Raw genomic sequence first — 14,902 nt, 5'->3', positions numbered from 1 at the left:
CCTTCGGCAACTCTTTCAACCTCAGTTTCTTCATCTGTAGAATGGGGCTGATGATAGGGGTATCTATTTTAGGGTGGTTGTAAGGATTATATGGGACAATCCAATGCAAGGGGCTCAGAACACAGCCTAGCACAGTCAGAACACAATCAGCGCTGGCTATTATCATTTTTCTTATTCCCAGACCAAGTGAAGCCCACAATTCTGCCTCTCCCTCCCTCACTAACGGGACAAGTCCTGTCTAAGCACTGTGCCAGGAATAGGGCAGTGGATCCTAACCGGGGCCCCAGCCGAGACCCCAGAGCACCAAGAATTTACGGTTCAGTAGGGGAGACAGAATCCTACACCACTGGCGTCTCTTTGGGGCAGAAATTTTTAAAAGTGGGGAGGCTTCCTGGAGGAGATGTGGCCTGAGTTGCATCTGAAGGATAAGGAGGAGATGGCCAACGGAAGAAGCTGCAAAGCACTTGGTTGGAAGTACATTAGCAAGGCGGGCTTGAAGAGTCACAAGTGGCCCTGCATGCCTGGGACCAAGGGTCAGGGGTTGGGGAGGGAGCATTGAGGGATGGGGGAGCGGATAAAAGGTGAGGTTGGCAGAGGCAGATGCTGAAAGTGCACTTGGAGTAGAGGAAGACAGGCCGAGGAGACTCCAGAAGACCCGTAGCTAAATCATACTAGTGGGGATAGAGAAAGGGAACATATGTGAGAGATGTCTGCATTTTATAATTATGGGTTGAAGGAGGCTGGGAGGACAGGGTCTGGTTTTGTATTTTATAATGGACGACAGGGGTGAGGGAGATGGGAGAATCCAGGTTTCCGTTTGGGGCAGCTGAGGCATCCATCGGTGAAGGGAGATGAAGCCCCAGAGTGACGTTGCTGCCTGGGGAGAGGGTGTGGCCTGAGCAGAGAGCCAAAGACAGAACCCTGGGAGACGCCCCGAAATTGGAGGGATGAACTGAGAGAGGAAGGAAGAGGACCAAGCGGCAGGAAAACTTCCCTCTAATAGGGCACCTTCTCCTCCCCGCCACTAATCCAGACTCCACCTGGGCTGGAACCCGCCTCTTCTGTGAGTCCCAGGTGGTCTACATTTCGCCTGTGCTGCTGGCAACCATCTCAGGTGTGGGTGTCTTGTCCTCTAGCATCACCGAGGCAGGATGGCCACACAGCAGTCCTGGCTCAGGGGATGCCTGTGGGTGACGGCCGCTCTGGCCAGGTGAGGAAAGCGGGGTTACCACAAACACCAGGTTTTCCCTGACCTCGAGTCAGCCACCCTGCCAGGATCCACACGCCCTCACTCCAGTTCCAACCTCCTGAGGCTGAAAGTCAAGTCCAGATAACAGGGCGGGGCATAGAGGTGCTGCTGCCACAGCTCCTGCCTCCTGAATCCAGAGGGGCAGCATGGGGCATCGAATTCTAATGATTTCGAGAAGTTGTGGGACTGATGCCACACCAGATTCCATCAAATAGCATCTCTCCAGGGTATGGACCAAGGAGTAAGACTGGAATCAGACCTTGATCTTCCTAAGCACTTCCTCGCTATGTGACCTTGGGCAAGTCTTTAACCCCTCAAAGGTTCATGTTTGCAGAGGGTCCTAGTGAGGATTAAATAATTCCCTTAAACACTTATCATCGCACCTGGCACCTAGTTAAGCATTCAATAAATGGTAGCTATTATTATTAAAGAGCTTCCTGGCGTGCTGATGCAAGTTAGAGCAAACTAAAATGACTTTGACAGCTCCCTAATGCAACACCTTCCACCCCACTCCTCCTCCACCACTACCACCCTGGAGTTAATTGGAACCCTCTTTGGGTGTTTTCCAGAGATGGGATTTTTACACTTATTCTGCGTTACAGAACTAGAATAAATGGAGGCAGGTTTCGGTTTAACCGCTGAAAAGCAAAAAGCTGCTTCCAGAGGTAGTGAGCTCTCCATCACCTCATGTGAACAAGCTGACCCAGATGACCATTTGGCACTAATGCTCTGGAGCATAAATCAACAGGTATTAATATTTCTCGCAACAGCATTTTCTCATTCCCTCGAATGAAATGGTGGTGCCAGTGAGCTGTAGTGCTTTGTATCATTATTTGGCAAAATAAAAAAATTGGCAACCCTAATTTGGCCCCCCAAAAGTGTTTTTTTGAAATTGTACCCATTTGTGATATCCAAAACCTTAATCCTCACTTCAGGAAAACTCCTTTCCTGGGTCTAAGGTTCAAGAACCAGCCCCCCCACACACACACAGACACCTACACAGTCCTCTACTTAGTGTCCAGTTTGGATCCATCTCTCTTCCATGAGGCCTTGAGTCCAAAACATGGCCCAGATCACACAGCAGGAATCCCAGGGACAGCACTAGAGAGGAACTTTCGCAGCAAGTGCCATCAGTGCTGGGCTGGACCAGGGAATAGACTGCCACTGACACGTTCAAGCAGATGCGAGCAGGACCTGGACTCAGTGACCTCTTTGATCTGTTCCACATCCTGGAGCACCTGGTACAGAACTTCAGAGGGACCCAGGGAGGTGGCCTGACCCCTCCATCCACTGCCAACACTCAACCCCCGCCCCCTCTCTACTCCAGGGCTTAGGCGCTCAGGGAACCTGTCCTGGAATCCAGCGTGGCAGTGACCCTCCTCCGGGAAAGGAGCGCCAGGCTCAGGGTTTAATGTCAAGTGAGGAGTTAGCAAGCAGGACCTGCATGGACCTAAGTTCTTGGGACTATACCTCCCCATCTTGTCTCCCAAGACAACCTCCTTCCCAATCACCCAAATAAAATCCCCTTTTCTCGACTGTTCAAGCTTTGAAAAAAATCACCTGCCTTTGTAACCCAGGGCTCCCTGAGGTTGACCCCACTGCAAATTCAGGACACCCAGCCAGCTACACCCTAGGGTTACTGCCTAACAAGAAATGGGGTGTCTGTGCAGGTAGGGGGTCTTTGTGGCATACAGGGAAGATCAGGCTGTTTTGGGTGGCCCCCTTTTGTGGCCCACCTTCCCCTCTTCCCCAGTCAAGCACTGGGCTGGGGAGACCCCAACTGCCCTGGATTGGGATGCAGGCCCCTCCCCACACCCCTCCGACCAGAAGACAAAGGAGCTGGAGGACAACATGGAATCAAGTATACATTTTAAAAATTGTTTAATGGAACATAAACTCCTTTAGAAAAACATTCAGCCAGGTGATAACACCCATAGAAAAAAACACCAATCTTGTGTTTATCTTTTTTAATTTGGCATTTGTTATTTGCATTTATATTAAAGCAAAGTGCATCTTTTCTTTATTTTTCTTGTTTATACACATTGCACAATACATAAATAATGATGCTTATAAAACGTCTTTATATTTACAAGTAATAATATATTTATATATAACATAAAATACATTTTTTTCTTTAATAAATCTCAGGGTTTTTTTTTCAGGAGTCCTTTCTCTCTCAAAGCACTACAATGCTAAATTTCCAATGAGAATGCTTCTCTTGTTCATTTAAACCTTTGTAGTTAGAAAAATAGCTTATGTTAAAGTCTAAACATGCTCATTGAGCTAAGAGCAGTGTCAACGTATCATACGAGTGTATGAGTTGTAGGAGAAATGAAAGAAGAGTTAGGTGTCAGCCCAGGATGGTACCGTGGGTGACGATGGACCGAATCCTTCTTGGTGGGAAGGGAGGCTGCTGAGAAGTCTCCCTCCCAGGGCTGCTCCCCTCGCTGGTCTGACAGCAGAGCTCAACACACAGGCTGTGGAGGGGAGGAAAGTGCTGAGCTGGTTTTCTGAGTCCGGGAAAAACCTGATGTAACTAGGGCAGGGGAGAGGCTGAGGGGCCTGAGAGGGCACTGGGTGAGCAATACTGTGACGGGGCTGCCCCGGCAGCCCTTGGGAAGCCCATCTCAGAGATTTCCAGGAGCAGATGGCCAAAAAAAGAAAGACACGACAATGGCAGCGGGGTGGCTGGAGGAGAATAAGACAAGCATGGAGGCAATGGGTTCTGGTTCAGCCTCGGGCAGGGCTCCTTCTAAGAAACCTGCAGACAGCCCGTGTCCTAGAAGGGGAGAGGCGGGGCGGGGGCTTCCCCAGGCTGCTGGGACACTCGTGTGGCTTGCCCAGGTACTGCCTGTGCCCCTTGAGCACGTCCAAAGGGCAAGAGAGACACAGCTTGGGAGCACAAACCTCTCAGCCAGGGACACCCATAAGAAACACACAGAGCATGCCATTTCCCCATCTGTCGTACACACACACACACACACACACACTCACTCACTCAGACACACACACACACACTGTGACAAGGGAAACGACCCCCAAGTTAGGGCCTGCTCCCCATGCGTACACTGTGTTTGGTGGGACTCTGATTTCTGCTTCCCCTCTTCATATTGCGGCATCCTGCCAACCATACCACCCCCCCCCCAAAAAAACCCAACAATTCTTTTCATAAGCTATTTCTCAAAGAACAAAACAAAACAGAACATAAACAAGAACGACGAGAAGAAGAAGAAGAAAAAAAACAACGACCAAAGAGTTTGCATGAAAAGCAAGCACTCAGGAGGAAAATATTAGCAGCAAAGTAGTTTGGACTGGGCCCGCTCGGCTCACACTCTGTCCTCTCCCCACGTGGCTACCGGCTGTTGAAGATGACCTCCAGCCAGCACGGGCAGCTGCTGATGAACTGGCGGGTGTAGCACTGGCCCCAGCCCTTCACGAAGCTGATCTGCACAGTGAAGCCAGTCCACGGCTGCTGCATGAACTCGTGGTCGTTGGGCCGCTGCAGGCTGTACGCTTTCTCATAGTCAAAAGCCTTGATGGAGAAACCGGGGAACACTTTGTGTACCAACAGCGTCCTGGAGTCCGGGTTGTCCAGTGTGGCTGACTTGATGAAGATGGGGTAACTGCTGCGGTTGTACACCCACACGCCATCCACTTCCCGCGTTAGCTGGATGCCACAGCCGATTTTGCTCCGCACTTTCTGCACCAGCTGACTCTTGTTGTCCGAATTGAGCTGTCCGAGGCAAAAGCCATTCCCCTGAGGTAGATCATAGAAGATGTCCAGGGAGGGCTCCTGGACACAGTAGAGCCTCCCCACTCTGGTCTTCTCCTCCCAGTATGCCACCACGCACCAGTGTGACCGATCCCCAGGCTCCAGAAGAAGTTGGGAATCTATAAAACAAAATGGCGGACAAGGTTGGTAGTGATGGGGGTTGACATTTTTCCTCTTCCTCCTGGAATCAAGATATGCGTACACACACGTACCCCCATAACCAGCTGATCTCTCAGTACAAGATGGAAGGAGGAGGTGATGGTACTGGGTTTGCTGCAGGCTCGAGTCCTCCTCCTACTGAGGCCTGGAAATCTTGGCCCACTGATGGAAGAGCCCTGCCTTTAAGCATGGGGTTGGGGTGCTTCTTCCCTCCACTCCCCTCATCCTGTCAGGGACCCAGGACACCAACACGTATGCCCACCTGGCCAAAGGAAGCCCCACCCCTGCAGAGTCAGAAGCCAGGGGACCTTTAGTAACTTGGCTGGTCCTGGCTTTAGGGCTAGAAAAGGCCTCATAGAGAAATGGTCTAGAATTACAGTTCTTTAAACTGAATGGAACCTTGAGGGTCAGCTGCTCCAGCCCCTTGTCATCCTCATGAGAAAACCAGGACCCAGGAAGCCTGTTGCTCAGGCCCTGGGGTGACACAGCTAGACTTGGAACAAGTTCTGCAGACTCTGGGACTGCCTGCTATATGGTCTCTGTGCTTGTCACCTAGTTCTCAGATTAGTGCCTTGGTCATAAGGGAGCGCCATCTGGTAAAAATTAAAATGGAGGTGGTTTGGGGCAAAAACATCTATCTTCCTAATAGAGAAACAACTCTCAGTGTGTCTGCCAGTGGCAGCTCTGTACACAAAGGGTGAGTTCATGTCAAAATGCCAAATCACAACGCGAAGATCAGTGTTAACCCAGACTACCTTCACGAAGCTTCCTCCTACCCAGACAGAAGATTATGTGTCTAAAATGGGTGCAACCATGCTTGAAGGGCCCTTCTCTGCCCACACCCCTCTCTCCCCTCCCTCCCCAGAAGCATCTAGACTCAGTACCCTGCCCCCTCCTTCCTCCCTTCCTCCCCTAGAGGCCCCACCCCGGCTTCCCTAGACGTGGTTTTTCCCACAGGCAGCCAGGGAGACTGGGGTGACTCTGGTAAGGTGATTTTCCTAAACAGGCACTCGGAGGTCTAAAACGGGGATCACATGGAGGGAGAGGGAGCCCCGGCAGCTGGCATTCCAACTCCTCCTTAAGCCGGAGCCAGAGGGGCAGGCCTCAGACTGGGAACCATAAATCTCCCCAGCTCGGTCGGGCTGCAGGAACGCTGTGGTTTGTGGTGGCAGGGCGGAGACCGGAAGTCTTGTATTTGTTAACAAAAATGGGGAAAAGCCCGGCGGCGGAGGCCTCCTCCGGCCCCCTCTGCAGCCCTCACTTCTCACTCTCAGGGGGCTGGGGCATGAAGGGGGGGGTCAGCCGTGAGCTGGCTTTCGGTTTCTTCGGCCTCTCTGATTTTGGAACGATGGAGGGTCGATGATGGTGCGCTGGGGGTGGAGGGGAGCTCGGGGCCCCCTGTCCTGCTGCCCTGGCAGACAGGCCGGGTAACCCAGGGTGGCTCAGCACACCGACTCCGTCCAACATCTCCAGGCATGTTAGGACCTGGGAACCAGTCAGTTCCATTAACTTTTTTTTTTTTAAAGCAGCAGCCAGTCTTTTCAAGGAGGTGCCCCATGAATAAGTCCGCAGATGTGCACTGAGACCCACTAAGGCAGCCACGCACACACCCCCTGAGCAGCTGTCTCCTACAGACACCCCAAGTAGCCTTCTCAAACGCCTATCCAGACAGCTACACAAAACGGGGTAGCCAAGGGCTCCTTCCCCTTCCTCCATCCCCACCCCACTGAAAACAGACCATGGAAAACTGGCCTGTCACCCCCAACACATGCAGCTATGAAGTCCAAGTGTGAGAGAGACCGTGCGTGTCCGTGAGTGCGAGCACACATACGAGCGTGTAGAGTATGTTTGCACGCGCGCATACTGGAACATATGGAAAAACAAGAGAGGGACAAGGGCTGCGAGCAGAAGGTGACTCATCGGGCATTAACTTGTTTCTGCAGAGTATCCATCAACTGCTAATAAACTCGTGAGTGCTGGCAGTCTTTGAACCTTCCTGCTGAGGGAGTGCAGCTCGGAAGGCTGCACCGAGGACCCACAACGTCCACGGAAATAAGGAGACTCAGGCACGCAAGTCTGCTGGGAAGGAGAAAACCCTCTTCTGGGAGGCACGGGGCATCCGCCCACCCGTTTCGGGGAGGAGAGTATTTTGAAATGTAAGAAGCTCTGGCTTATGATCCGAACTCAGGCCAGTGAACCTGACCTGGAGAGGAAGACTGAGCGAGTCACTGGGGGGGGGTGGTTCAGGAGACCCTCGGCGGAGCCTCACAATACTTTGTTTCATGCAGCCCAGACCCCCGAAACATGGCACCACCAGCAGAGGGGGAGAGTGGGGGGGGGGGGGGGCAGGGGGGGGGGGGGCGGGGGGGGGGGGGGGGGGGGCCTGGGATCCAGTGGCCCCGTGCCAGGCCCACCGACAAGGGGAGAGGGCCTCGTGTGCCCAGTGGGCCTCTGGGGGCAAAGGAAGCTAGGCAGGGGCTGGGGCCTGAGGTTGACTGGCCTCAGCCCAGCGCCGTAGGGGGAGTGGAGGGGGGGGGGGAGGCGTTCTGGCGGGTTTCTCTTTCATCTGTGCAGCCCGCCAGTCCACCCAGCAATTTGCTGCCAGACATCCCCTGGAAAAAGCCTTTTTCTGTTGAGGTTAATGGCCCAGCCCAGATAAATGGCAGCGTGTGGGTGTCCCTGTGTGTGAACAAGGCCCCTGAAAGCCTGCTAGGTGCCCTCATCTGGAGCAGCAAGGACCCCTGCCTGCTCCTCCCCCTCCCGGGTCCTCCAGGCCGCCCCTGTGTCACTCTGCAGCCTCCGGGCACCCCGACACCCTCTATTCTCCCTGCTCCTGGGACTATCTCTGAGCACACAAACCCGCTCTCCAGCGAACCCATCGCGACGGCGAAGGCCCCTTGCAAGAATCACACTTCTGGGTGGCAGGGACAACATCCCACATTGCCAATTCAGAGATGTGCCCCGAATTCCCCGCTACTTGGGCTCATTTCTGGGAAGCGCTCAGCATCATCTTCACAGAAACACAGTTCCCTGAACTGGGCCCTCAGCCCACAAGTATCTCCCCACAAACGTCTGTGAAGACGCTTAGTCCTGGGGGCTTCCCAGGCCTCACGGCGAGGAGCTGGGAGGACCTCACACAGAAAAGTCTCCCTCCTCACCAGGACTAAGGAAGAGTCTCGAAGCCCAGCTTGGGCTTCTTATCCTGGCTGCTGACACTTAACCTCCAAAGGCCAAACTCGCGGTCCCTCATTAATTTCCCCGAGCTTTACAACCTTTTCCAGTATTTTCAACAACTTCTCTCCCCCTCAGAGAACCGAACAGGGGCTTGTTTTAAAAGTGTATTTGTGCATTTTAAAGTATTCAAGAGAAAAGCTGCGTTGTAAAAAGCTAACTAATCAGATGCCTGCTCACAATTTTTTCTTTTTATTACAGTTTAGGGATTTTTTTGGAGCAATCCCAGAAAAATGCTGAATCGGCCTAAAATTCCTTTAAGGTTGTTTTCCCCCCTCCCCTTCCCCATTTCCCTGAGAGCATAAAATCTATGCTTTAAAAGGAAAGGGGAGGTGGGTGTCGAGAAGGGGAAGGATGTCGCCCTACGTTGGCACGTGCATTCGGGAAGACTACTCAACAAGGAGGTCCCTGCCTCCTACAAAGAGTGATTTAATTACCTTGGCCATGAATGAACAGACCAGACCCTTCTAGAAGACCAGAGGCTGGTGAATGAACCTCATGCCTGGGATCTCAATGGCATGGGGTGACCAGACCTCAAGGCCACATTTTAGGTAAGAGAGGAATTTTCCCCTTTTTAAATTTTTTATTTGAAGATGTGAGGAAATGAAGAAGAAGAAAAATGAAGGGAGGGAGGAAAGGCCAACTTCGGCGCCTCGATGGTACCACTTCTGGTCTCCAGCTTATGAAGTCAACCATGAGGCCAGAGAGGCAGGGCTGTTCCGAAAATACCCAGTGGAATTTGGAGAACTCAGGTGTGCCCCAGAGTGAGGCCATCCGAGCCTAGTGGTACCCACACAGGGGTGGTGTTGATGGGGGTGGGGGGGGGGGAACCTGTCCCAGAGATTCTGACCTTTCAGGACAGGGACACACTTGGGAAACCAAGCCAGTACAGACAACACCACAGCCGCTGGCACTCAGTGCATTAAATGTGCCTCTTGCCCAGGCACAAGGGGGCTGGAGTGGAAGGTGCGCAAGGAGGGGTCTCCACCCACTCTCATCTCCTTGAGGCACCTGGATTATAAAAGGATATTTCTCTGCCAAAATCCCACAGTGAGACAGACTTGTGAGTCCCCTGCCCAGTAGTCCAGCAGAGCAGAAGGCTGAGGATGGAGAAGCCAGGGAGACAGGAGCCTGGGCAGAAAAGACTGCCTCATGCAGGCTGATGAGGACAAACGGAGGGCACAAATGGACACCCATAAGTTAAACCTGGAAAGTCTGGAACGGTAACATCACCCCGCCTCGCCCTCCTCAGGTCCAGGGTCCTCCCTCCTCTCGACTCTGGCGCCACCAACGGTTGCCTCATCCTGTCCTTCCCTGCATCAGACGTCTCAAAGGTTAACAGCACCTGTCAGCCCTGCTCCCCACCCTGGTCAGGAAACTGGCTGTTCTCAAAGCAGCCAGCCCACTTCAGGGACAAGGAAAGAGACACAAGGGGACCCAGTGCCAATCCATCCAATATAGTCTCATCCCAATGAACCCACAGTTAACAAGGACCCTTGTTGGTCTCTTCTTTTTAAGAGGCAAATGACCAAAAACTTAAAGCAAACACATAAAAACTTGCTGAGATGTCTGGGTTCAATATGGGTTCTGGGTCAGCTCTGATCTGCCATGTTTATGACAACCTTATTCAGAACACCAAAGAACACCTGCCCAGGCAGCTCTGGGGTTTGGAGCACGTTACCCATAGGGGTTGAAATAAACTCAAAACGTCTCAGGTTAACTCTCAGTTATCCAGAAAACGCTCAGACCCAACCCATCGCAACTAGCCCAAGCTCCTTCACCAAATGGAACAGAGACTGAATTCTGGTTGGTAGAAACGAAGAACAAGAAAGCTGAATTTTTTTTTTCAGGGCTCTGCAATGAGGTATCTCCACTGAGCTGGCTGGATGAGGGGCGGGGAGCAGGGTCTCCTTCAAAGGCCAGGGTGCTTCCTCAGGTCCCCAGGCCCAACTGTGTTCCCCCAAATCCCACCCTTCGGGCTGACCAGCTATGGAGTCACACACCCTGTGCCCCCTACCCCAGTTCAAATCTGCCTCCCATGGAACCTCAGTGGTGACCTAAGCTGATCCCTAAGTTCCCAGTGCCAGCCTCACAGGGTTGTTAAAACGATTACAGAAACGGCCAGCACTCAGCATGCGGCTACACTCAGGGGTCTCATCTCATAGGAGCCTGTCTTCTCTTGGGTTCTCCAAACACTCAGAAAACGCTGACCACTGTTCCCCTTTGCCCCCCTCCCCCCCCCCCCCCCCCCCCCCCCCCAGGTGGGAGAGAACAGTTCTGGGCCGATGCCTACACCTAATAAGCATTTACCACGTACAGGCCCTGTTCCAAGGGGCTCATAACACCCCTGTGAAGTTGCATACTATTACCACCCTTATGTTAAAGAAGGGGAAACTGAGGCACATGTCACTTGCCAAAGAGCAGAGTTGGGATTTGAGGCCAGAATACTGCCCAGTGTGAGCTGTGAATGGGCAGCCACCTCAGGCCTCTAACGCCCCCAGTCCCCAAGGGTTCCTCTTCAAATGCTGGAGGCAAAAAATACTAGTGTCCTTCAGAACACAGTTTGAAAACACTACGCCTACTTTAGGGCTTTAGAGAGAGGGGTCCAGCTCCCTCGCATTATGAAGCAGGGAGTGAACTGGCGGCTTCTTTGCCAGCAAGCTGCTCTGCAACCTAGGCCAAGTGGCTTGCCCGCTCAGTCTCAGTTTGACCTGTCCGTAACTCATCTGAAGGGGGCCGGGGCAAAACAGCCCCACGGGCGCCCTTCTGACTCTGATGGTCTCTGGCTACATTCTGTGATTCACAAACGCACCCAATCTGCGTTCCCCACCGCTGGTTCCATTTATTTTTACTACCTTCCGGAGAGTAAGAAAATCACTTTGGGGAGGAGGGCACATTTTTGCATTTAATTTGCAACAATAAAACAGAACAAAACAAAATCAAAGGGCAAGGAGATTTGAGTCAGATTTTGCCAGGTCCATCTCTCAACCAACTTTCTATTTCACATTTCAGAGTTTACAAACTCGCGTTCTTTCTGTCTTGTCATTCATGGCCCTCAGGAAAAGGGGAGTCCCGTGGGAGGTCTCCTTATTGCCAAACTTCCACTGTCTGCCCAGGCTTGGTGCCCCGAACAAACTTCCTCACCCATCGCCACCCTCCTCCTGCAAACCCTCCCGAGCTCACATATTTGGCAGATCCTGCTGGTCTAGAAGACTGATTCGTGACCGTGCCTTACAAATTACGATGAGTAATCAGTTACTAGAGCTAAAATTTACTTCCCTGCTCCCCAAACCGGCCCCACCCCCACCTCCCAAAGCCCCACCAACATCCAAGTCTGAGGCCCCCAGGCCGGGGGTCCCTCCTAAGGGCAGTATTTTGCCATCAGAGAATATAATTGAGGGTAGTGCCGGGCAGGGGAGGGAAGCCACACAAATCAAAAGCTCCTGTCTGTCTCGCCAGCCGGGCTGACGCGGCTTCCTGTGCCCCAGCCTTCAGCCATGCAAATTATAGCGTGTACCCGGCTGCCTGCCTTCTGAGGAGGCCAGCTCTGCCCGGCTCCGAGAGGCCTCAGAGGAAGGGTGGGGACTCCGGGCCAGCCAACTCCATTCATAATATTTACAGTAAATGGGCCTCTCTGGCTGTTGTTCACTTGCATCCAGCCTCACCATTTCTCAAGTTTGAATTTCAAGACTCTTCCGCTCCACAGTGCACCACAAAATTCCCACCATCGCCCCCCAAATAACTCAGCCGCTCTCTTCTTCTGATTCTTCAGATAAGACCTGCAGGGTCTGATTTGCTCACCTGCGGGTTCCCTGGGTACAACCTTGATCACTCCCAGGAAGACACAACAAGAGGTGGGACCATCACACAACAGAAAGTCCGATCTTTAAAACCCCACCCACCCACCTCCCACCTGGAGACAGTCCAGAGATCCCCCCAAATTTCACACGTGCATTATGCACACACACTTGCACACACGAACCCAACAAAAGAACCTTTACTTAAATCACCAAAAAGTCCCTTGCTTTCTTCTTTTTATTGACCACTTGTAAGTATGTGGGCTACAGGTTAAAACTTGGTAAGAATCTTAATAAAAAGGGATGCCTACAAAGCCAATTTTCCGAAAGGACACAAACCCCAGAAGTATAGGGGAGTCTTCGCCTAGTTCTGCGGGTCTGGGGGCTGCAGGAGTTGCTTTTGCTGTGGGCCTCCTTGAAGAAAACCTGGTGCACACTGACCTCCCAGCTCCCCAAAAGGTAGGCATTTCAGGACCCAGACCCAGGCTTGCCCTGCCCGCCCCGCCCCCCCTCCACAGCTCCAACTCAACTCTCGTTTTTCTAGAGGGTAGGGAAACCCTTCCGAAGACGTGGAAAAATACCGTGAGAAACAAAAGTCCTTTTCATCCCTCCCCTCCCCCAGCCCCCCTTCTTCCATAACAATTATGAAAACTGTTGGATGGGGTGGCATTTTGAACATTTACTGCATTCCGGCCGATAAATTCCAACGCAGGATCTGATGGAAAAGGCTCCCTTCTCCAGCCAGCTCACTGGCTCCCCGCCCCCTGTCACTCCCAGTCCTCATTCCTTCTCTCTTTACAACCCAACACCAGGGCCTGGCCTGGCCGGGCCGGGCCGCACTGTACTTATGGGGAAAAACAACAGTACGACAGACTGGAGACAGTGTGCAGACTGGAAAAGTTAATCATTACTTCTGTCTGCCTCCGTAATCTAATCTCTCCGGCTTTGACACACTCACTGTTCAGCCATCCCAGTGCTTTCACCCCTAGAGCACCCAGGACCTCCTAGGCCCGAGGGGCCCCTCTCCCAGGTCCTTCCACTCCTGGCCTCCAGGGAGGTGGCCAGGGGGAAGAAAGACAGACGAAAGTTTCCCCCAGCCTGGACTGCCATCACAAGGCTGCTGGAGTCCAACACAAATCGCCGGCTGCTCTGTGCTGTGTGCCCCCCCCATTTCAGAGGACTCTGGGCCTCACATCAGTATGGGCTCCAATCTGGCTTGTATTACTGCAGAGGGCCAGGCTGCCCCTCCTCCAACGCACATGGACAGACTCAGTCCCCCCACTCTACCCCCACCCCTGCTCTTCCCTCACTCCACCCCCCCAAGGCTCACCCCCAAGCACACCCAGTTGCATCCAAGAGTACGATGGGGAGTCGGGCTTCCTTGCCGGCCCCATCTGATCCGTCCAAGCACAAGCCAAGATGGCCCTGCCGTATGGCGGTGCCTCAAAAAACTAGCTAATTACCACATGACCCAGAAATCCCACTTCTGGGTATATACACAGAAGAATCGAAAGCAGGATGTTGAAGAGATACTTGTACACCCATGTTCACAGCAGCATTATTCCCAATAGCCAAATGGTGGAAGCAACCCAAGTGTTCACTGAAAGATGAATGGATCAACAAAACATATATACACACACATCTAAAAAGAAAGGCAATTCTGACACAAACTACTATACAACATGGTGAACCTGTAGGACGTTATGCTAAGTGAAATAAGCCAGTCATGAAAGCTCAAATATTGTATGATTCCACTCATATGAGGTACCTGGAATAGACAAATTCATAGAGACAGAAAGTAGTATGGTGGTTGCCAGGGGTGGGAAGGGAACGGGGACCAGCGAGTTAGTGTTTAGTGGGTAGAGAGTTTCAGTCTGGGAAGGTGAAAAGGTTCTGGGGTAGATGGTGGTGACGGTTGCAGAACAACACAATATACTTAATGCCGCTGAACCCTACACTTAAAAATGGTTAAGTGTTGGTAAATGTTATGTATTATTTTACCACCAAAAGAAAAGAGAAAGCAAAAGGCCCCGCCTCTCCTAATGCTCTGCATCCCCCCCTTATAAACCTGCCTTCCGGAGTACAAGGGGTTCCATCAGTGAGCCACCCACCGCAAGGCCAAAGGCCCCCTGGAAATGTATGCAAATATTGGTATGCATATGCATTTTTATGGGGAAAGACTCCTCAGTCTTCACTCATTCTTGGAAGAGTGCAAACCAAGAAACGTGAAGAACTACCATCTTTTTATTTGCAAATAGGAAGAAGTCATTAGCTACCCACCACCTCAGCAACAGAGGTCTCATTCCCACACACTCAAATCCAAGAACCAAAGATCACAGATCCCAGGATGCCAGGACTGCAAGGGACCTGAAGACCAGGTCCAACCACTTATTTTGCAGATGAGAAAATTGAGAGGCCCAGGACACAAAAATGGCTCACCCAAGGCCTGTTGGCCTGTCGGTGGCTCAGGGTCCCCTCCCCCAGCCCAGGAAAGCAGGTCAGCCTCTGGGGACAGAAACCTGGAGGGCACTTTCCTTCCCATTGTAATTCTCTCCAAGCCCCCTCCTGGAACTCGGATCCGGCAAACACTGGGGTGGGGGTGAGGTTTTGAATCTTTGCAGGGCCCCCACTCTGGGCCTCTTCCCCAGGAAATACCCCCAGTGGGGTTTTAATTGTGACCCCACTGAGCTGGAG

At 52.3% G+C, this 14,902-nt stretch overlaps 1 protein-coding gene across 2 annotated transcripts in view; it reads right to left on the bottom strand.

Annotated features, from left to right (window-relative positions):
* Positions 1 to 3,113: 3,113 nt before the first annotated feature.
* The window catches only part of SMAD7 (SMAD family member 7), a 29,107-nt gene continuing 17,318 nt past the window's right edge, over positions 3,114 to 14,902 (bottom strand). For both annotated transcript variants that reach the window (XM_046672009.1, XM_046672010.1), the window contains exon 4: positions 3,114 to 5,140. In XM_046672009.1, the coding sequence (XP_046527965.1) occupies positions 4,602 to 5,140 (539 nt within the window). In that variant the 3' untranslated portion in view covers positions 3,114 to 4,601. The remainder of the gene's footprint in view (positions 5,141 to 14,902) is intronic.

This window comes from Equus quagga, chromosome 9 (assembly GCF_021613505.1).
Source record: "Equus quagga isolate Etosha38 chromosome 9, UCLA_HA_Equagga_1.0, whole genome shotgun sequence".
Taxonomy (NCBI): domain Eukaryota; kingdom Metazoa; phylum Chordata; class Mammalia; order Perissodactyla; family Equidae; genus Equus; species Equus quagga.
Note: the sequence above shows the minus strand (reverse complement) of the source record. Positions and strands in the feature narration are given on the sequence as shown.